Here is a 15,971-nt window from a genome sequence, read left to right on the forward strand (position 1 = left end):
TAATAAATTCACCTATTTGCAAACTTTAACACAAAACAATAGAGAACAAAATTTTGTGTGCATTCAAGAATAGCTAGCATGTGACTGAGGAACATAACATAAGTAATTCCTAAAATTTTACACACGTGTTACATTAAGAATGATTTCCGTGGGAAACCCAAAGATCCAAACCTTAAAAGTAGTACGATCATGAAGCTCAGAGTGCCATTCTTCAGAAAGCGGATGACCACCCTCAGATATACATTTTTGCAAATTCCATACACAATTCACGATCCCGTACATCTCCCCAGCCTCCCCATCCCTTGAAACCAGCCTTATATCCTGCCTGGTGCTCATATTTACGAACTTCCCATTCTGGTTTGATATTTGCAACTTTATCAATTTCATCAACAATATTCACACCACCATTGTCAATACAAGCTACATTACGATTATGACCTTGATGCAAACCACATTTCCCAAAATGAACGGCACTGGTCCTAGACCCTCGTAGTGTATAAACTGGAGAACCAAACGAAGGATAAACTGTCGACCACATTGTTATATCCCAATTGTAATCATCAAATGAGCAAAATTCCGCTGCCTTTTTATGAATTTTTCTCCATACTGTCCGGTTAAATGCATAACCCACATTCCCCATCCTTTCAGCTACCAAACATTCCCATCCTTCTCCCCTCGACTTCACTTCAGATGGCGCAAGATTGGCAGCATAACAGTCGGGGCATTTTTTTGACTTCAACTCTGCAAGTAACTGCATATTGCGATATGCATTGGGATAAATGAAATGATCTTCTTCTATGAAGAGAATATGACCCGAGTGATGACGAGTCTCCTCTAGCCCATCCCACACAGTATTCATCATCCACCACCAATGATGTTTCAACGAGACAATTTTTGGCGACCGGTGGTTCCCATACTGATCAGGTGTTCCCTCACAGCGTTTCTCAACTGGATCATCTTTGTCTTTGCAATCTTTAGGAGATACACCTGGAAAGCCATCGGAAAAGATGTGTGGCGAGTAAGGAGCAAATATTTGTTTTACTTGGCAAAACTTAATGCCTTCCACAATCTTGTTCATCTCTTCAAAGTAACCATCATGACTAACAATCAGCAGAGTTTCACTGATTCCTTCTACCCGAGACAGGCTATCGATCACGATTTGAAGATACTGAGGTCGGTTATGAACATACAAAACAATAACAACATGATCCTTAGCTAACTTTGGATACAAATCCAAGTTCCTTGGAGGCATCTGATTTCTCTTACTCAAAATAATTGACAACTCATTTTGTAAGGGGAGTTTCGGAATCCTAGTGAGATGTGTAATAGTATCCTTAGCTTCTTCAATACTTTCAAAACTTTCAGTACTCTCATTAGTGTAACTGTTTATCAAATTAGAAACTGTATTGGTCCTAAGAAGAACTAACAGCAAAACTACTCCAAATACAGTAATCAGTGCTAAAGATACTAAACGCCTAAAAGCTGCATCTTTCATTCTTGCTTTTTTACATGAAGCCATAACTAAGTTACTACAACAGCACTATTTCTATAACACAACAACTCTATCAAGAACAAGAAATAATTCCAACTTGTTAAATCTAACAGTTAATTCCAAAGAAATGACATAAAAACAGTAGCTTACAGATCAAAAGGAGGATCAAGAAGCTACAATATGGTCTTCAAAGTTGGATTGTAAACTGAACTTCAACAATTTCAGTACTGGTCAAAATAGCCAAAACCCTTCAAATTAAAAATCTGAAAACTACAAGGGTTTTGAAGTTTGACCAATTCCAAAGTCAAATAATGGGATCAAAGATTGATCAAAACAATTTGAAATTAAAACCCCACTAAGGAAAGATTCGATTTTTTGAGTGGGTAATAAGAAAAATCGAATTTTGGAGGCTCAGATTTACCAAATTGCTCAAGAACAGTCCAAGGGTGCAGAGTGCAGTCCAGAAATGACTAAAATTATCAGTAAGAAAAGTCGTCAGGAGACAGAAGTAAAAGAACTAGATCTTTTGGGGGGAAATCTAGAAATAACGAAAAATTACAATGACTTTGATTTTTCATGTGGAAAATGGAAACTTCAACAAAAGTACAAAGGGGTTAGGTCGGTCACGTGACCTACGACTGGAAAAAAATGATCGAATAAATTGAAGTATTTTTTAAGTTAACTGAAAGATCACCTAATTGATCTAAAAGTGATTGTTCTAGCTCAACAACAACTTTGTGACTAAGACAATTAATATATTTATAAGCGGAGCTTGGATTTGAAGTTTATAGGTTCTGAATTTATCATCAACTCATAATCGTAGGTTCATAATTAAATATTTATATATATTTAATTAATTTTCTAATAAAAATACAAGGTATAGGTCAAAGTTATTGGGTTCGGCCCCGAACCTGTAGATGATACACTAGTTCCGCTTCTGAATATATATGCTCGCTAATATTCCCATTTAATATAGAGGTTATTTCTGTTATGAAAAGGAAATTAAAGGGTGCTTTCTAACATAGAAGCAAGAACTTGTAAATTGTGTTGTGTTGAGCAAAGATTAAGAAGAAATTACGGTTTAGACTTTGCGTTAAAAACAAGTAAAAGCCGTTCATATTCCACTTACGTTGGTTGATATAATTGACAACTAAATATTCTGAATGTTACATGCTATTTAACAAAAGTTAATACTCGTTTACAATTAAAGAATTCCTGCACATTTGCCAATTGATTACAATTTCTAAGAACCTGTAATAAGTTTATCTGTCATTTCTTAAATCGATTATGTTTCAATTGTTTATGTTAATATAGGTCATTATCAAATAATGACTATGAATAATAAAGAGAGTGACACTTAAATCCCTCCAAATGGATAGCAAATATATTCCCTTTTAAGACTAGACCAAAAGAGAGATCGTCCCTCCCAGGGGCAGACACACATTTACCGAAGGTGGTGTCACGTGATACCAGTTCGTCGGAAAAAAATTACTAAAAACATGTATTAATACTATGCGAATTTTTACATATAGGATAGAAGTGACATCACTTCACAAAAAGTCATCTTGACGTGCTGGTTTGGTTACGTGGCTGATTTTGAGAAAGTTTGAGGAATCAGTCTTAAAGATGAGTTAGAAATTTTAATTATTCTGATTGAACTAAGTAACAGAGAGACTTGGGACCCCAACTTTATGGAATATAAATCTCTGCCCTTCTCAATTATGTAAAAAGTTGCAGTTAGAAGACTACATCCCATTTTGTTTGAAATGGTAAAGGGTCCTTTATCATTAATTAGAGATCTTTGGCACGAGCTCTGATTATGGAGTTATCTTCGATTGGAAGTGTTAAAATCTCTCATAATGAGCTTTCTATGGCACCGAGCTAGTAAATTTCGAACACCAAATGCTTGAAGCAAGAAAAAAAAAAAAAAAAAAATTAAGCTGGAAATCAGATTATCACAATTGCTTTAATATTATTATTCGTTAAATTGGAAATAATATTTTTTCCTGTTGTTAACTTTTTAACATCTACCATTAGTTTTAGGCTTTAGGACCAAAAATGTCCACTTTTTGTATACATTCTGTTAAGGGTATACATCAAGGACCAAAATAGCCCAACCCCTACGCATTAGATGGTCATTTTCTCTGCCCAGAACAATACACTTTACAGAAAGTAAACTTCAATTAATACTGAGATCCAAAGTCAAATGTATTTGCCAACTATATTCATCCTCTGCTCTTTTAGTTTCACAGCATTTCAATCATAACCAATAACCATTCTCCTACCAACTGTAATTTCACATTCAAACGAGAAATGCAGTAGATAACGCACACAACCAAAGAGAGCAATTTTGCAACATAAACGAAAAACAAGCAAGCACCAATGTTTCATGCCTATATTTCAACCGCATATAATGAACTTAAGTTTTGATGGAATAAGATTATAAGATATAGATCCAGCATTACAGGGACATATAAGAATGGTTTCAAAGAGAAGTCTTGATCCAGGAACCCAATAACAACAACAACAACAATAAACTCACTGTAATCCCATAGGTGGGGTCTGGGGAGGGTAATGTGCACGCAGCCTTACCCCTGCCTCGAGGAGATAGAGAGGCTGATTCCGATAGATCCTCGGCACAAGTACTTCAAACTCATCATTGCTTACCGAATGATCAAAACCATGGTAAGCTAAAGAAACTTTTAAATAACAGCTTCTCACTGACATTCCAAGTACTTCTTGCTTTTTGGGATATCAGTTCCTTATCCATCTCTACCAAATAAAGAAAAACCCAAGTTTTTTACAGACCTATGTAACATCAGCTTGAAGAAATTTTCAACTGAAACAAGATTTTAAATAATCAGTAGCGATCCACCAGCAATCTTACTCGCACAAAGTAGTAATAGAGAAGCACTCATTCCAACTCTTTAATTAAACAAACCATCGCAGATAAGCGGACCTCAACTTGCTTGGAATTGAGGCGTGGTTGTGGAAGTAGATATTTATGTTGCCACATGAACAGGAAGCAACACAGAGTAAAATACTTACTAATCTAGGGCCATATGGTCTAACGCTGCAGCATGATACCCCTCAATTGTTCGCTTCATATCATCAAACTGAGAAATGACATATTCTAGTTTCTTGCAACAGATCTCATTTGATATTCTTGGTACATAGTCACACTTCTCAAAAGGACGATATTCACATGCACTTTTGATTTCTTCTCGCAGTGTGACCTGGATGTCCTGTTGTAATTGGTAAAATATCACCCATTTAGTGCTCAAATTGATCTAGTTCAATCAGAACTCAAGAACAGACTCGGTTGTTCCAGACAAAAATAATGCTAATTGCCCATGACAACAGCAAACTAGTTACCAATGTAAAAGTTTGAACAATAAGTTTCCATTTTTACCTCGTAGAGAAATTTCACATTCAATACCAAATGGCAAATAAATGCAGATTCAAAAAGGACAAAAAACAGTAAGCAAACAAGAGAATTATCAGTCAGACATTCAGATGAGTAACAGCACGAAAGCTTGACGGCTTCTTATGACACATAACATGGTGTTGTTACAAGATACAAAGGTTCTAGAACATCCAGGAGCAAAGTAGTAAAGAATGTCCAAACCTTGATTAGTTGCATAAATTCACTGCAATGGTTGTTAATAAGTTCCTTCCTTGGACCGCTTGGATTTGCCATTTCATCCATTACACCTCCTGCTAGCTCCAGAACTCTAACTATCCTCTACAAACATCAGAGAAAGATACAAAATCAGCCGGTATATGTTAAAAATGTAGCAGTTACTGAAATCAGAACTCAAAAGTATTTTGAAAACAAAGATGCAAATGCAGTTACTGAAATGAGAAATCAGCCCATTTTAAGTCAATAGTTCTCTAAAGCATTTACCTTCTCAACATTTTGCAGCCTCTGCAATGAAGTATTCTGGCTTTGTGAATCCATATTGTTCTAAGTGGAGCTGTCGAGACAGGTGATAAAGATGAGTGAATTAAAAACAGAGATCGAGCTAGATGTGGAGAAATGAAACAGGATCTAGGAAAACCAGTTCAGTGCAGCTCACAGGGTATTTTGGTTCATAGCTCTCTGCAGTCAAAATAATTAAGGGATGTTCAGAGGAACCTTCCGTAATCAATGGGAAAAATAGAAGAGAAAACTTCCTCTAATAAGTGCGCTACTAGTCCTCCGGGATTTCTCAGTCATAATAACCTAAAATAGAAAAAGAACCTCCTGTAATAATTTTACGTAAATTCAGTAACCAACAACATACCCAGTATAATACCACATAGTGGGGTCCCGGGAGAATAGTGTGTACGCAGACCTTACTCCTACCTTGTGGAGATATAGAGGCTATTTTCAATAGACCCTCAACTTAGGAAAGCATAAGCAGAACAGTAATAAAAAGAAAAACGGCAAGAAACAACAGTAAAAAGCTATGGAAAAGAATCATTAATAACAACAAGATAATAAGGTGACCGAAATGAAAGAAATAATAGATAGTAATAAAAACCTAAGACCAATAAAATACAAGAGTGCGTACTAATTCTACTGGTATGAACAAGGAAAATACTCGGCTACCTAACCTTCTACCATAATCCTCGACTTCCACACCTTCCTATCAAGGGTCATGTCCTCGGTAAGATGGAGCATCGCCATGTCTTGCTAATCACCTCTCCCCAATACTTCTTCGCCTACCTCTACCTCTCCTTAGTCCCTCCAAGGCCAACCTTTCACACCTGCTTACTGAGGCATCTGTGCCTCTTCTATTCACATGTCCGAACCATTTAAGTCTCGCTTCCTGCATCTTGTCCTCCACAAGCGCCACGTCTGTCTTGAATAACTTTATTCCTAATTCTATTTATCCTTGTATGCTCACACATCCATCTCACCATCTTTATTTCTGCTACCTTCATCTTCCGGACAAGGGAACTCTTGACTAGCCAACACTCACACCATACGACATAATCGGTCTGAACTTACCAGTAAGTTTTGGTGACACCTTCTTATCACACACCCATGTATTCTTCAAGAGTACAAAACTACTCCTATTTCAGAGATTGTTTTATTAAAAAAAAAAGGTTCTTCATGAATAGACAATAAAACTTCAAATGTTGAGATTTTGGAAAAAGAACTTATGTTTCTTTAATGAATGGACAATAGGTGATTCCTCCAGAGAACTCAAAGAGTAAAAGAGATTTTCCAATGAGAATTCTGAGAGCAAGTCATATAGCTCCATTCCCACCCACCCACCAAGTATGAGGCCACATTGATAAATTTCTATTTGGCAAGGAAAATAAACAAGTAATTTTGTGAAGTTAAAAGTTGTGTAAAACATCAAATATCCAGAACAGTTGGACAGTTCTTGAAAAGACAAAATTAAACATTATAAATTTTAAAGCAATTAAATAGAACCCTATTGCACAAAATCAAAAGGGCACACTAAAACTTATATAGTTTTAAGTTTGGTACATAAAATTCTTTTAGACAACTAGCTTGTATTCTAAAATAAGGAATAATGTTCTTTGCTTAAGCTCCATGATTAAGGATTAATGTTGATTCTAACCTAAAATAACTTAGCCAGTGAATTACACATTTTAGCCCATTCTTCTTTTCAATAGGGAATCAACAGCACAGGCAGCTACATGCCCACATCTCTTCAATAAGGGAATTACATATCTTTCGAACTAAATTTTAACCATGATATAATTTTTCAAAAGATAAATGGATATTTATCCATTTGTTGGAAAACAGATGGACGACAGCGTATAAGCAAATCCGTAGCGACTTAGACATCCTTATTATTTTAAATTTTTGTCCCTGGGAAAAGAATGGAAGGGAAAATCCGAAAAGAATGATGACAGAGTTGGAAAGGATTGTCTCTCACATTCTAGTTGAGAGTGAAATTGCACAAGATGCATGGAAATTCTTTATCACAATCACTAAAACATGACAGACAAGATGTTATACTTTTTTTGCATAGATTAGTAGTTGCTGAAAGCTCCAAAGACAATCCTCCAGGTTCAGTACAAAGTCATCCCCTTCTGGAAAGTCTGGAAAGCTTGGAAAGTTAGGTGCTCTTGCAAGTACCAGATTCTTGTCAACCTGACTAGCTACTACATGATGAATGAAATCTAGGATTTCCGAAAAGCAGCATTTTCAACTATCCCACTAGGAAACCTTGGGTAGCTAACCTCAACGGTATTAATGGTTCATCTATTGAAACCTCAATACCCCAGGCGATGAGGGAGTTTTAAGGTCCTAGTAGGTGAAATTGTCTATGCATATGCAGTGTTCCCCTTGTATTCTTGCAAAAAGAACCAGATGAGGCCCTCATATGGTTAAACTAACAGAGGTTTTTTTTTTTTTTTTAAATGTGTATCCTAATCATTGTGTTTTTCACTTACAAATTTCCAATTTCTCAATTTAGACTCTGAAAATCTATAGTTGCATATTCCATTTAACTAATCACTCCTACTTTTTTGTGGTTCATCACTCACTCACTTCTTAACTGGGGAATCACCCCCAATCTCTCTTCTCTCTCTCTCTCTCGCTCCCCACTATTCCAAATGATCATCTCAATAACTTTTCATAATTTTGTTCCCGAAAAAGAGAAATTCGAAATGTATAGCTGGAAAAGGAAACGGAAGAACTGAAAAGAACCTAGACGGCAAGTCGTCTGTTTACTGTTCAGGCATATAGAAGTGAGAAGCCAATCATTCCACACCTTCCGTCGCGGCGATTAGTAGGTGGCGGAAGACCAGCAATCGTCCGTCCTCGTCGCAGCTAGTGATAAAGGGCGGCTCTAGGGTGAAGCCCCGGCCTTAGGCCCCAAATATTTAAGCCCCAAACTTATGAAGTATATACTCCATATAATTTATATTTATATTATTATTAATAAAAAAAATCTTATTAAATTAAATAATATATTTACCTTCTCATCTATTTATTTTTTTTATGTATAGTCTATTCTAATAGGAGTATTTTTTACCATTTTACTTTTTAATTTTAACTCAGATTCTCTAAATTTGTTATTGCTTTTATTATATTTGATTGATCCATACATCAGGAAGCTAGTTCTTTTGTGTCTCATTTTTTTCTACTAAGAAATTCCCGAGGCAAGTGTTACAAGGTTCAAAACTCGATGAGTAATGGGTTCACTCTTTTACCAATTTCACTTAATATCATATTTCTGTATAGGGGATAGTTCAATATATCATGTGCGCCTAATCCACACATCATATGTTGCACTCTCACCACTAGATCAGAGCCATGTAAGCTTTTTTGTGTCTCGTTATTATATTGATTTTAAGAAAGAAGTTTAAGGGTCTTTTAAAATATTTTGGTTTTAGGCCACCGGTTCCGTTGAGATCACTGTCTTACAAAGATGTTGTTCAACCAACTTCATTCACATTTGGTAACTCAATGACACATTTAATACCTTTAGTTTTCTTTGTAATTGTTGTCTTATTTTAATATCGAGAATGTCAAGGGTGTACAAGTGGCTCAAGGGGAGGCTAACAAAGCAAATTTTGAGGCTTCAAAAAAAAATTAAATATTTTTCTTTTTAAGAAAATTTATTTGCCAAAGCGCCATTAAATGTAACTAAAGCACCGGCTATTTCTAAAATTTTCAACTGTTTTACTTTTTTTAAAAAATTTTATTTACCAAAGTGATGCTAAATGTCGCGCCAAATGCAACTAGTGCCGATATTTCGATTTTTTTCAAACTTCTTTACTTTTAAAATTTTATTTACCAAAGCGCCACTATTAACAAAAGCAAGGGGAAAATCCCATGAATACACCTCTTCCCTATATTATCATATTTGGAATGTCAACACCACTTTTAACTAGCGTTTGGCCATAAATTTCTAAATTTATTTTGAAAAATCTGATTTGGGCGAAGTTTGATTTGAAGATGAAAATGTGTTTGGACATTAGTTTTAAAAACATATTTCACTTTTTTTTTTTGAAAAAACATGAAACATGTCTTATACCCACAAGTTCTAAAAACTATCACAAATACCCAGCAATACCTTCATCAATAACATTCATTATATTATCGCAAACATAGTCCTGAACATAAATAAATTTGGTATAAAATTATCATTTTTATAATGAACTACATAATACACTATCAGATGAGCAGAAAGACGAAACAACATTGTTACAAAATAATAAATGGTGGACTCTTTTATAAAATACAAAAGTTTGGGGCATTTTTTTAAAAATGTAATAGTAATTGGGATTTGGGTTTGGGGAATTTGCCAAAATATAGATAAAATTTATGAACAAATATGTATTTGCCAAAAAAAAAAACAACTATATTTTGGCAAAATCTATGGCCGGATCCTTAAGCTTGGCCATTGCTTTTTGCTAATGGCTGGATAAAGGTTTAAGGATCCAGTCAGGTGATGCTACTATCAATCCTGAATAAGGCATTAAGATATAAGACAGCCAGAAAACACTTTTGTTCTGTATTTACCCTTTTGTTCCTATGTGTTGCAAATTGGATAATTAAGCAATAAGGTCACCTGTATACATCTAACTTGGATTCTATATTTTAGATGTGTAAAAACACTGATGTTTCTTAATTGTAGAAAAAGGAAGTCTTGAATATTGACTTGTCTATATGCTAATGATTAATCTAAAACTTATTGAAAATACCAAAATAGCAATATTTATATAACAGATGTAAGAAGTTATGACTTCATCCTTTCCAGTGGAAACAGAAAGCAGCACTTGTAAATCAAATCAGCCTTAATACAAATAAGATGTTTACTGGAAATTTTAATACACAGGCAAATTTGGTAAAGATGCAAACTTTTTCATAAATCTAGCGCGGGCATAGTGGTCATACAGATACGCAAAAGCAACATATTGGTAAATATCACATGAAGATACAATTTGCAGTAAAAAAATCTGCATAGCCTAAAGTTTTCATCTAAAACTTTGGTAAGATTCAGAAGCTTGCTTCTGAAAATGAGTGTCAAAAGGAAAAAAGATAGCACTTCCAAAATGTAGTAGACCTTTGCTACTTTTCCTTACATAGACACTTTTTCCTATTCGATATAAACCAATTGGTAGATTCCTTCTTTTTGAAAGCATTTCACTTTTTAAAGTTTTTCAAGGACTTATAAAGTACTGCTGTCACATATTTGGTGCGAAATCTGTGTGTTGAACTTAGTACTACCATTGATTGACTGCTGCGCGTTTTCTGTATGTAAAGATGGTTCAAAACTGCTGGTAATGGCTTCTGCATTGTCTCCATACTACTCCGAGACGAAGATGGTAGGTCGAGAGGTGTCTGTTGTAGCAGAGGAGGCAAATTGGGTAGTTTTTCGTTAAAATCTTCTGAACTGAAAGGGATACTGTTGTAGCTTGATGCAGGGGAAAGAGGTGCTTCTGAACAACTCGTGTTATTTAGGACCTCTGGAACACTATCCTGCATATCACATTAGTTGTAAGTATAATCATTGTGTTTGATTATATTATAGGAAAATGATAATGACAGAGCAATCGCGAGAGACCATCAATATACTTTTAATAGACTACATATTATCTGTTCTTCTGTTGCAAAGTCGAGAACTGACTGTATGAGGCCACAGTATTTAACAAGAGTACTTATGCGTAACTGGTAAAGTTATTCCCATGTGACCAGGAGGTCACGGGTTCGAGCCGTGAAAACACCCTCTTGCAGAGCTACAATATACTTTTGTGGTTCGACACTTCCCCCGACCCCGCGTATAGCGGGAGCTTAGTGCATCGAGCTGCCTTTACTTATGCTGAATTTGTCAAGAACTATGCGCTTTAAGACATAGTAGCTATAAAGAAACTTGTTTATACAAAGAAAACAAGGCAACATTAATAGCAGTGACACAGAGGAAAAAGTATTTTATTTTCAGGAAGCAGAACTGCAACCTTATCTTCAGCTACTGGTTTTATTTTCAGACATTATCCCAGTATTTCAATTTTCTCACTGCCTGACATGAAATATTTTACTATTTTTTTCCCTTAACATTTTAACACATAAGAATTTATGCTTTCACAACTAACCTGTCTCACCAGTCATATTCACACATGCAATGTATGATGGCTTTACTACAAAGTAGATCAAACAGATTACTAAGAATCAAGTACAACAACAACAACAAACATAGTATAGTCCCACAAGTGAAGTCTAGGGAGGGTAGATAGTACGCAGACCTTACCCCTACAATGAATGTAGGGAGGTTGTTTTACGTAGACCCCCGGCACGAGGAAAATCACTGAGAATCCAATGTTGAGTTAAAATCAGAATGGTTCCCTGAAGATTACCTGCAAGTCCAAGACATTGAACACATTTCCCATATCGTCGCGTTCAAATGGCAAATCAGGAGCATATCTCCATTGTCCATCAACAACAAACCGGTAATGATACACGCCTGACGGCAACACCTTCATAACACTGAAGTCCTTGTCTGTTCTTTGTAGGAAATCTCTATTGCAAAAAAAGTTAAATTAAATCACTTTGTTAACAATCTTAAGTTTTTTAAGGGACTGAAAAATGCAACAAAAGAAACAAGAATCAATCAACATACCTTGTCTTCCAACCATCCCATGATCCCTCAATAGCAACTTCATTTCCCCCATAACTCCATGTGATCATTGTTGGTATCCCATTTTCACAAGGCATTTCTCCATATTCCATTGTCTTTTGCACTATGTTTCCACTTTGATTTTGCATTGATATTTCATCAGGCCTTTGTAAAGGGAAAATTGGAACCTGTACATTAAAGTTTCTACAAAGATGAATAGTTGGAATTTTATTGAAAATCTTTTACTTTGTAGAACAGTGAAGTATCAGTTTTCAAATTGGAGTTTCAGTGCCTGAATTCTACCAAAATTTCACTACAACAACAACAACCCCAGTGTAATCTCAGGGGTCTAAGAAGGGTAGAATCTACGCAAAACTTACCCTTACCTTAAGAAGGTAGATAAGCTGTTTACGGGATACCCTTGGCTCAGAAAGATAGAGAGGAAGGGGTAACAGTAAGCAACAACACCAGTAAACCAAAAAAAAAACTGAAGCGAAAGAAACAATAAATAATACTAACAGAAATCAAATAATAAGAATATACAAGACTAACACCGAGAAAACTACAAAAATTCCACGGAAAGAACTTAAATAAGTGAGCTGTAAATAAAGGGCATAGATTTATGCAACACATTTAATGTGTTGGTCCCCTCAATTTTTTTGTGTCTAACAAATGGCCAAATGATCTTCTTGTGTGTCCTTAAACGTACCAAACACAACATATTAACCCCACATAATTTGTACAACAGGCAGGAATATTATACTTCTTAAGTCTCCCAACTCCAAAGTAAATGTACAGCTTCCTCCATTTCAGGCAAAAAACCAGCTACCATATACATTCTTCACACACAATTATAGTTCAAGAAAAGCTTTAACAATTTAATTAAGCATTCCATTTTAAGTAAAGGGCAGTCCGGTGCATTAAGCTCCTGTCGTGTGCGAGGTTCGGGAAAGGCCGGACCACAACGGTCTATTATACACAATTTTATCCTACATTTCTGCAAGAGACTGTTTCTCTTTTAAGTATCATATCAAAAAAAAAAAGTAGTAAAAGGTTCTAAAGAGATACTATCTTTTTGGTTCTAATTTAAGCTCACTGTGGCCGGAAATAAAACATTCTTTAGAAGACTTTGATTTTCTTAAAATAGCCACGGAAAGGCGTAGCCTAATGGTCAATATAGCCTAATGGTCAATAAAGTGAAGGGAGAACAAGAAATTTTCTGACTCAAATCCCAACAGATACAAAAAATACTAGGTGATTATTTTATCGGTATGTCTAAACACTGGTAGGTAGAGTAGTCCGGTACTTGTGCCGGTTTCAGACACCACCGTTATTAAAAAAAAAAAAAAAAAAGGAGAATTTTTCTTGAAACAAAACCACATACTACAATATACTTCACCCCAAATAAAAGAATACCAATAATATACCATAACATATGGTTAAAGGAAGAAAAATTCTATCTTGATAATACCAACATAAAAAATTAAAAAAATGACAACACAGTTCACTAAGTTCCCGCTATGTGCGAGCAACGGAAAGGACCGGACCACAAGGGTCTATTATGCGCAATGTTATCCTGTATTTTTGCAAGAGTTTGTTTACACGGCTTGAACCGGTGAACTCGTGGTCACGTGACAGCAACTATACTAGTTATGCCAAGCCACTTCAATAATGCCAACATAACTGACAAAAAAATATACTAGTGACTTGTTTTTTGAGCCTCACCTGTGGAGTGAAAATCAAAGGAGACTGATAAGCTTTAGGGCTATGAGGAGGAGACTGAACCATAGAATCTGGAAACTGACCATGACCATGAGCATACTCCATATATTCCTCCTCTTCATCTTCTTGATTCTTGATTAATCCAGAGGTCTCACCTTCTTCTTTTTTCCCACTCACATTTCCCATTACTGCATAATACAAAAAAAAACCACTTCATATTTCATACACAGTCATCTAAAAACCATGTCTAAAATTTTACACACAAAAAAAAAAAAACAGAAATTCCTACATGTATTAAGAAAAAAAAAGTGATAAACCTAGATATTATTCAGAGAGTTTGAGAGATTTGGTAACTTACTCATTAGTAGTATTATATTATTCTGGTTATATGTATAAAAATAGAGGGGTATTCTGAGAACAGCCTCAGAAAGCAAACCAAGAATTTTAACTCAAAGGGAAGGTAACATGATTTCTGCAGCTTTGTGTATAATTGATTGATAGAAAGCTTTTTTTGTCATTTTTCTCTCTCTTCTTTCTTTTACTTCAACTGCTACTCTTCTCTATCTCTCTGAATAAAGAAAAAGAAAAAAAAGGCAACTGAAATAATGGGGAAAGAAAGTGGTTTTATTCTCCAATGAGTTTGGAAGATACTTTAGTGGACTAATGATGTTTTGTTTAAATAAAGGAATGTTCCATTATTTTGGTAAAAAGTTTCATCTCAGGTTGTTTCTTATTACAGTTCATGCAGCTTCCCCAATCACATCTTGCAAACTGCACACAATAGCTTCCGTTAAATTACTTTTTTCTCCTTGAACCTTACATAGTATTAAAGTTCGAAAGTAACCTTATTGAGCTATTGGTGTGGGTAAGTCGACCCAGAATTTCAACTTTATGAGTTCTAAATTTTAGAACAACTTTAAGTGTTACATATATAAGTGGCTTCTAAATTTAATATTTGTACATATTTAAAGAATTTCCTAACAAAAATAAGTTATTTAAGCAAAAGTTATTGGATTCGGCCGAACCCATAACCGAGCTTCTAGCTCCGCCCTTGTGGGTAACACTTGGGTGCAGGGGCGGAACTCAGGGGCGGTTCAACGATATTGGTGGCCTAAAGCCAAACTTCAATAAGAGGCCTTAAATTTATTTAATAAAATTTATTATATTATTTTTATGTTTTTTTTTTGTGGTATACCGATCATCTTGTACGTATCTTGATCATTCATTCATTTACTTGCTAGCTCTCACCATTGCAAATATTTTGTAATTCTACTCACTAAGGCTTAGACAATATTTTTATGAGAAACATATATTGACGGTTAAGATAATATTTTTTTTATAAATTCTCATAATCTAATGATCTCAATTTTATACCACTAAATAGATATTAGTATAATTTCATGAATTTAAATAGTTCAAGTCTATTTCAAAGTGACAAATGTATTTATCCACTCTTTATACGAAATAATCAACTCTAAAAGATATTACAAGAGACTTCATTCTTTAATTATCAAAGTCGTTATCAAGTTGTTTATTTTCATATATTGTATATTCATTATAAAATTCGAGTTATTTACTTGAATAATCTCTATCACATTAATTCCAAACAAAGAAGTATAAAATTTAGTATCTTTTATTAATAACTTTATAATATATAATAGTATATAATTTGAAAATTTTGGGGCCCTTCAATTCTAGGGGGCCTAAAACAATCGCTTTAGTGACTTTTTCCTAAAGCCGACACTGGCAAAACTAAAGTACAGCTAACTGATTCACTCGAACCTAAAAATTTTAGTTCAAACTTTAAATTTGTCTTAAAAATAAAATAATATATATATATATATATATACATAAATTTTAAATTCTAATTTCATCTCTCTTTGGGTGGTATGGTGGTGATGTCGCATATTCTGATTCGAATTGAGTAGACTCTAAGGTAGTTAACTATTGAAATTGGTTTAGAAATGTACTTTAACTCCATGATTAGCGATTTATGTTAGTTCCTAAGCATGCATAGAATATTATTTTTGTAATACTAAATGGACGTTATGCGCTTCCTCCGTAAGGACAGATTTTAATTTTATATTTGATGGGTTTAACTTTTTAAAAAAATTAATATTAAATTTATTATCTCATAAATAATACTAACTAATATGTTATCTCATGTC

At 34.6% G+C, this 15,971-nt stretch overlaps 3 protein-coding genes across 13 annotated transcripts; all 3 read right to left on the reverse strand.

The window, feature by feature from the left end:
• LOC107773722 (alpha-1,6-mannosyl-glycoprotein 2-beta-N-acetylglucosaminyltransferase-like) lies at positions 1-2,056 on the reverse strand. Its single transcript, XM_016593146.2, has one exon. It carries the CDS (start codon positions 1,517-1,519, stop codon positions 233-235), a length of 1,287 nt encoding a protein of 428 aa, XP_016448632.1. The 5' UTR covers positions 1,520-2,056; the 3' UTR covers positions 1-232.
• A 1,836-nt stretch (positions 2,057-3,892) lies between these two features.
• LOC107773720 (mediator of RNA polymerase II transcription subunit 11) lies at positions 3,893-8,353 on the reverse strand. 9 transcript variants are annotated; one of them, XM_016593140.2, is made up of 6 exons: positions 8,169-8,353; positions 5,572-5,594; positions 5,400-5,469; positions 5,121-5,237; positions 4,541-4,737; positions 3,893-4,331 (listed from the first exon to the last, which is right to left on the reverse strand). In XM_016593140.2, exons 3-6 carry the CDS (start codon positions 5,451-5,453, stop codon positions 4,328-4,330), a joined length of 372 nt encoding a protein of 123 aa, XP_016448626.1. In that variant the 5' UTR covers positions 5,454-5,469; positions 5,572-5,594; positions 8,169-8,353; the 3' UTR covers positions 3,893-4,327. The 9 variants fall into 9 exon arrangements, with proteins under 9 accessions (XP_016448626.1, XP_016448624.1, XP_016448628.1 ...); XM_016593138.2 differs by having other exon boundaries at positions 5,554-5,594; XM_016593142.2 differs by having other exon boundaries at positions 5,554-5,594; positions 8,233-8,351.
• A 1,957-nt stretch (positions 8,354-10,310) lies between these two features.
• LOC107773719 (SNF1-related protein kinase regulatory subunit beta-2-like) lies at positions 10,311-14,500 on the reverse strand. 3 transcript variants are annotated; one of them, XM_016593133.1, is made up of 5 exons: positions 14,162-14,500; positions 13,807-13,991; positions 12,085-12,269; positions 11,822-11,984; positions 10,311-10,949 (listed from the first exon to the last, which is right to left on the reverse strand). In XM_016593133.1, the coding sequence occupies exons 1-5, from the start codon at positions 14,163-14,165 to the stop codon at positions 10,614-10,616; spliced, it is 873 nt and encodes a 290-aa protein (XP_016448619.1). In that variant the 5' UTR covers positions 14,166-14,500; the 3' UTR covers positions 10,311-10,613. The 3 variants fall into 3 exon arrangements, with proteins under 3 accessions (XP_016448619.1, XP_075080302.1, NP_001312094.1); XM_075224201.1 differs by lacking the exon at positions 14,162-14,500 and adding an exon at positions 14,093-14,132; NM_001325165.1 differs by lacking the exon at positions 14,162-14,500 and having other exon boundaries at positions 10,614-10,949; positions 13,807-13,989.
• Positions 14,501-15,971: the final 1,471 nt, after the last annotated feature.

This window comes from Nicotiana tabacum, chromosome 2, assembly GCF_000715075.1.
Source record: "Nicotiana tabacum cultivar K326 chromosome 2, ASM71507v2, whole genome shotgun sequence".
NCBI lineage: Eukaryota > Viridiplantae > Streptophyta > Magnoliopsida > Solanales > Solanaceae > Nicotiana > Nicotiana tabacum.

Excerpts from the sequence above, each read along its gene's own strand:
- LOC107773719 (XM_016593133.1), bottom strand. Across the intron at positions 12,270-13,806 it reads CTTTGATTTTCACTCCACAG|GTTCCAATTTTCCCTTTACA; the intron begins GTGAGGCTCAAA and ends TTTAATGTACAG. Across the intron at positions 10,950-11,821 it reads TCAATGTCTTGGACTTGCAG|GATAGTGTTCCAGAGGTCCT; the intron begins GTAATCTTCAGG and ends TGTGATATGCAG.
- LOC107773722 (XM_016593146.2), bottom strand. The coding sequence starts at position 1,519 with ATGGCTTCATGTAAAAAAGCAAGAATGAAAGATGCAGCTTTTAGGCGT.
- LOC107773720 (XM_016593141.2), bottom strand. The coding sequence starts at position 5,453 with ATGGATTCACAAAGCCAGAATACTTCATTGCAGAGGCTGCAAAATGTT. Across the intron at positions 5,238-5,399 it reads GGCTGCAAAATGTTGAGAAG|AGGATAGTTAGAGTTCTGGA; the intron begins GTAAATGCTTTA and ends TGATGTTTGTAG. Across the intron at positions 4,738-5,120 it reads AATTTATGCAACTAATCAAG|GACATCCAGGTCACACTGCG; the intron begins GTTTGGACATTC and ends CAATTACAACAG.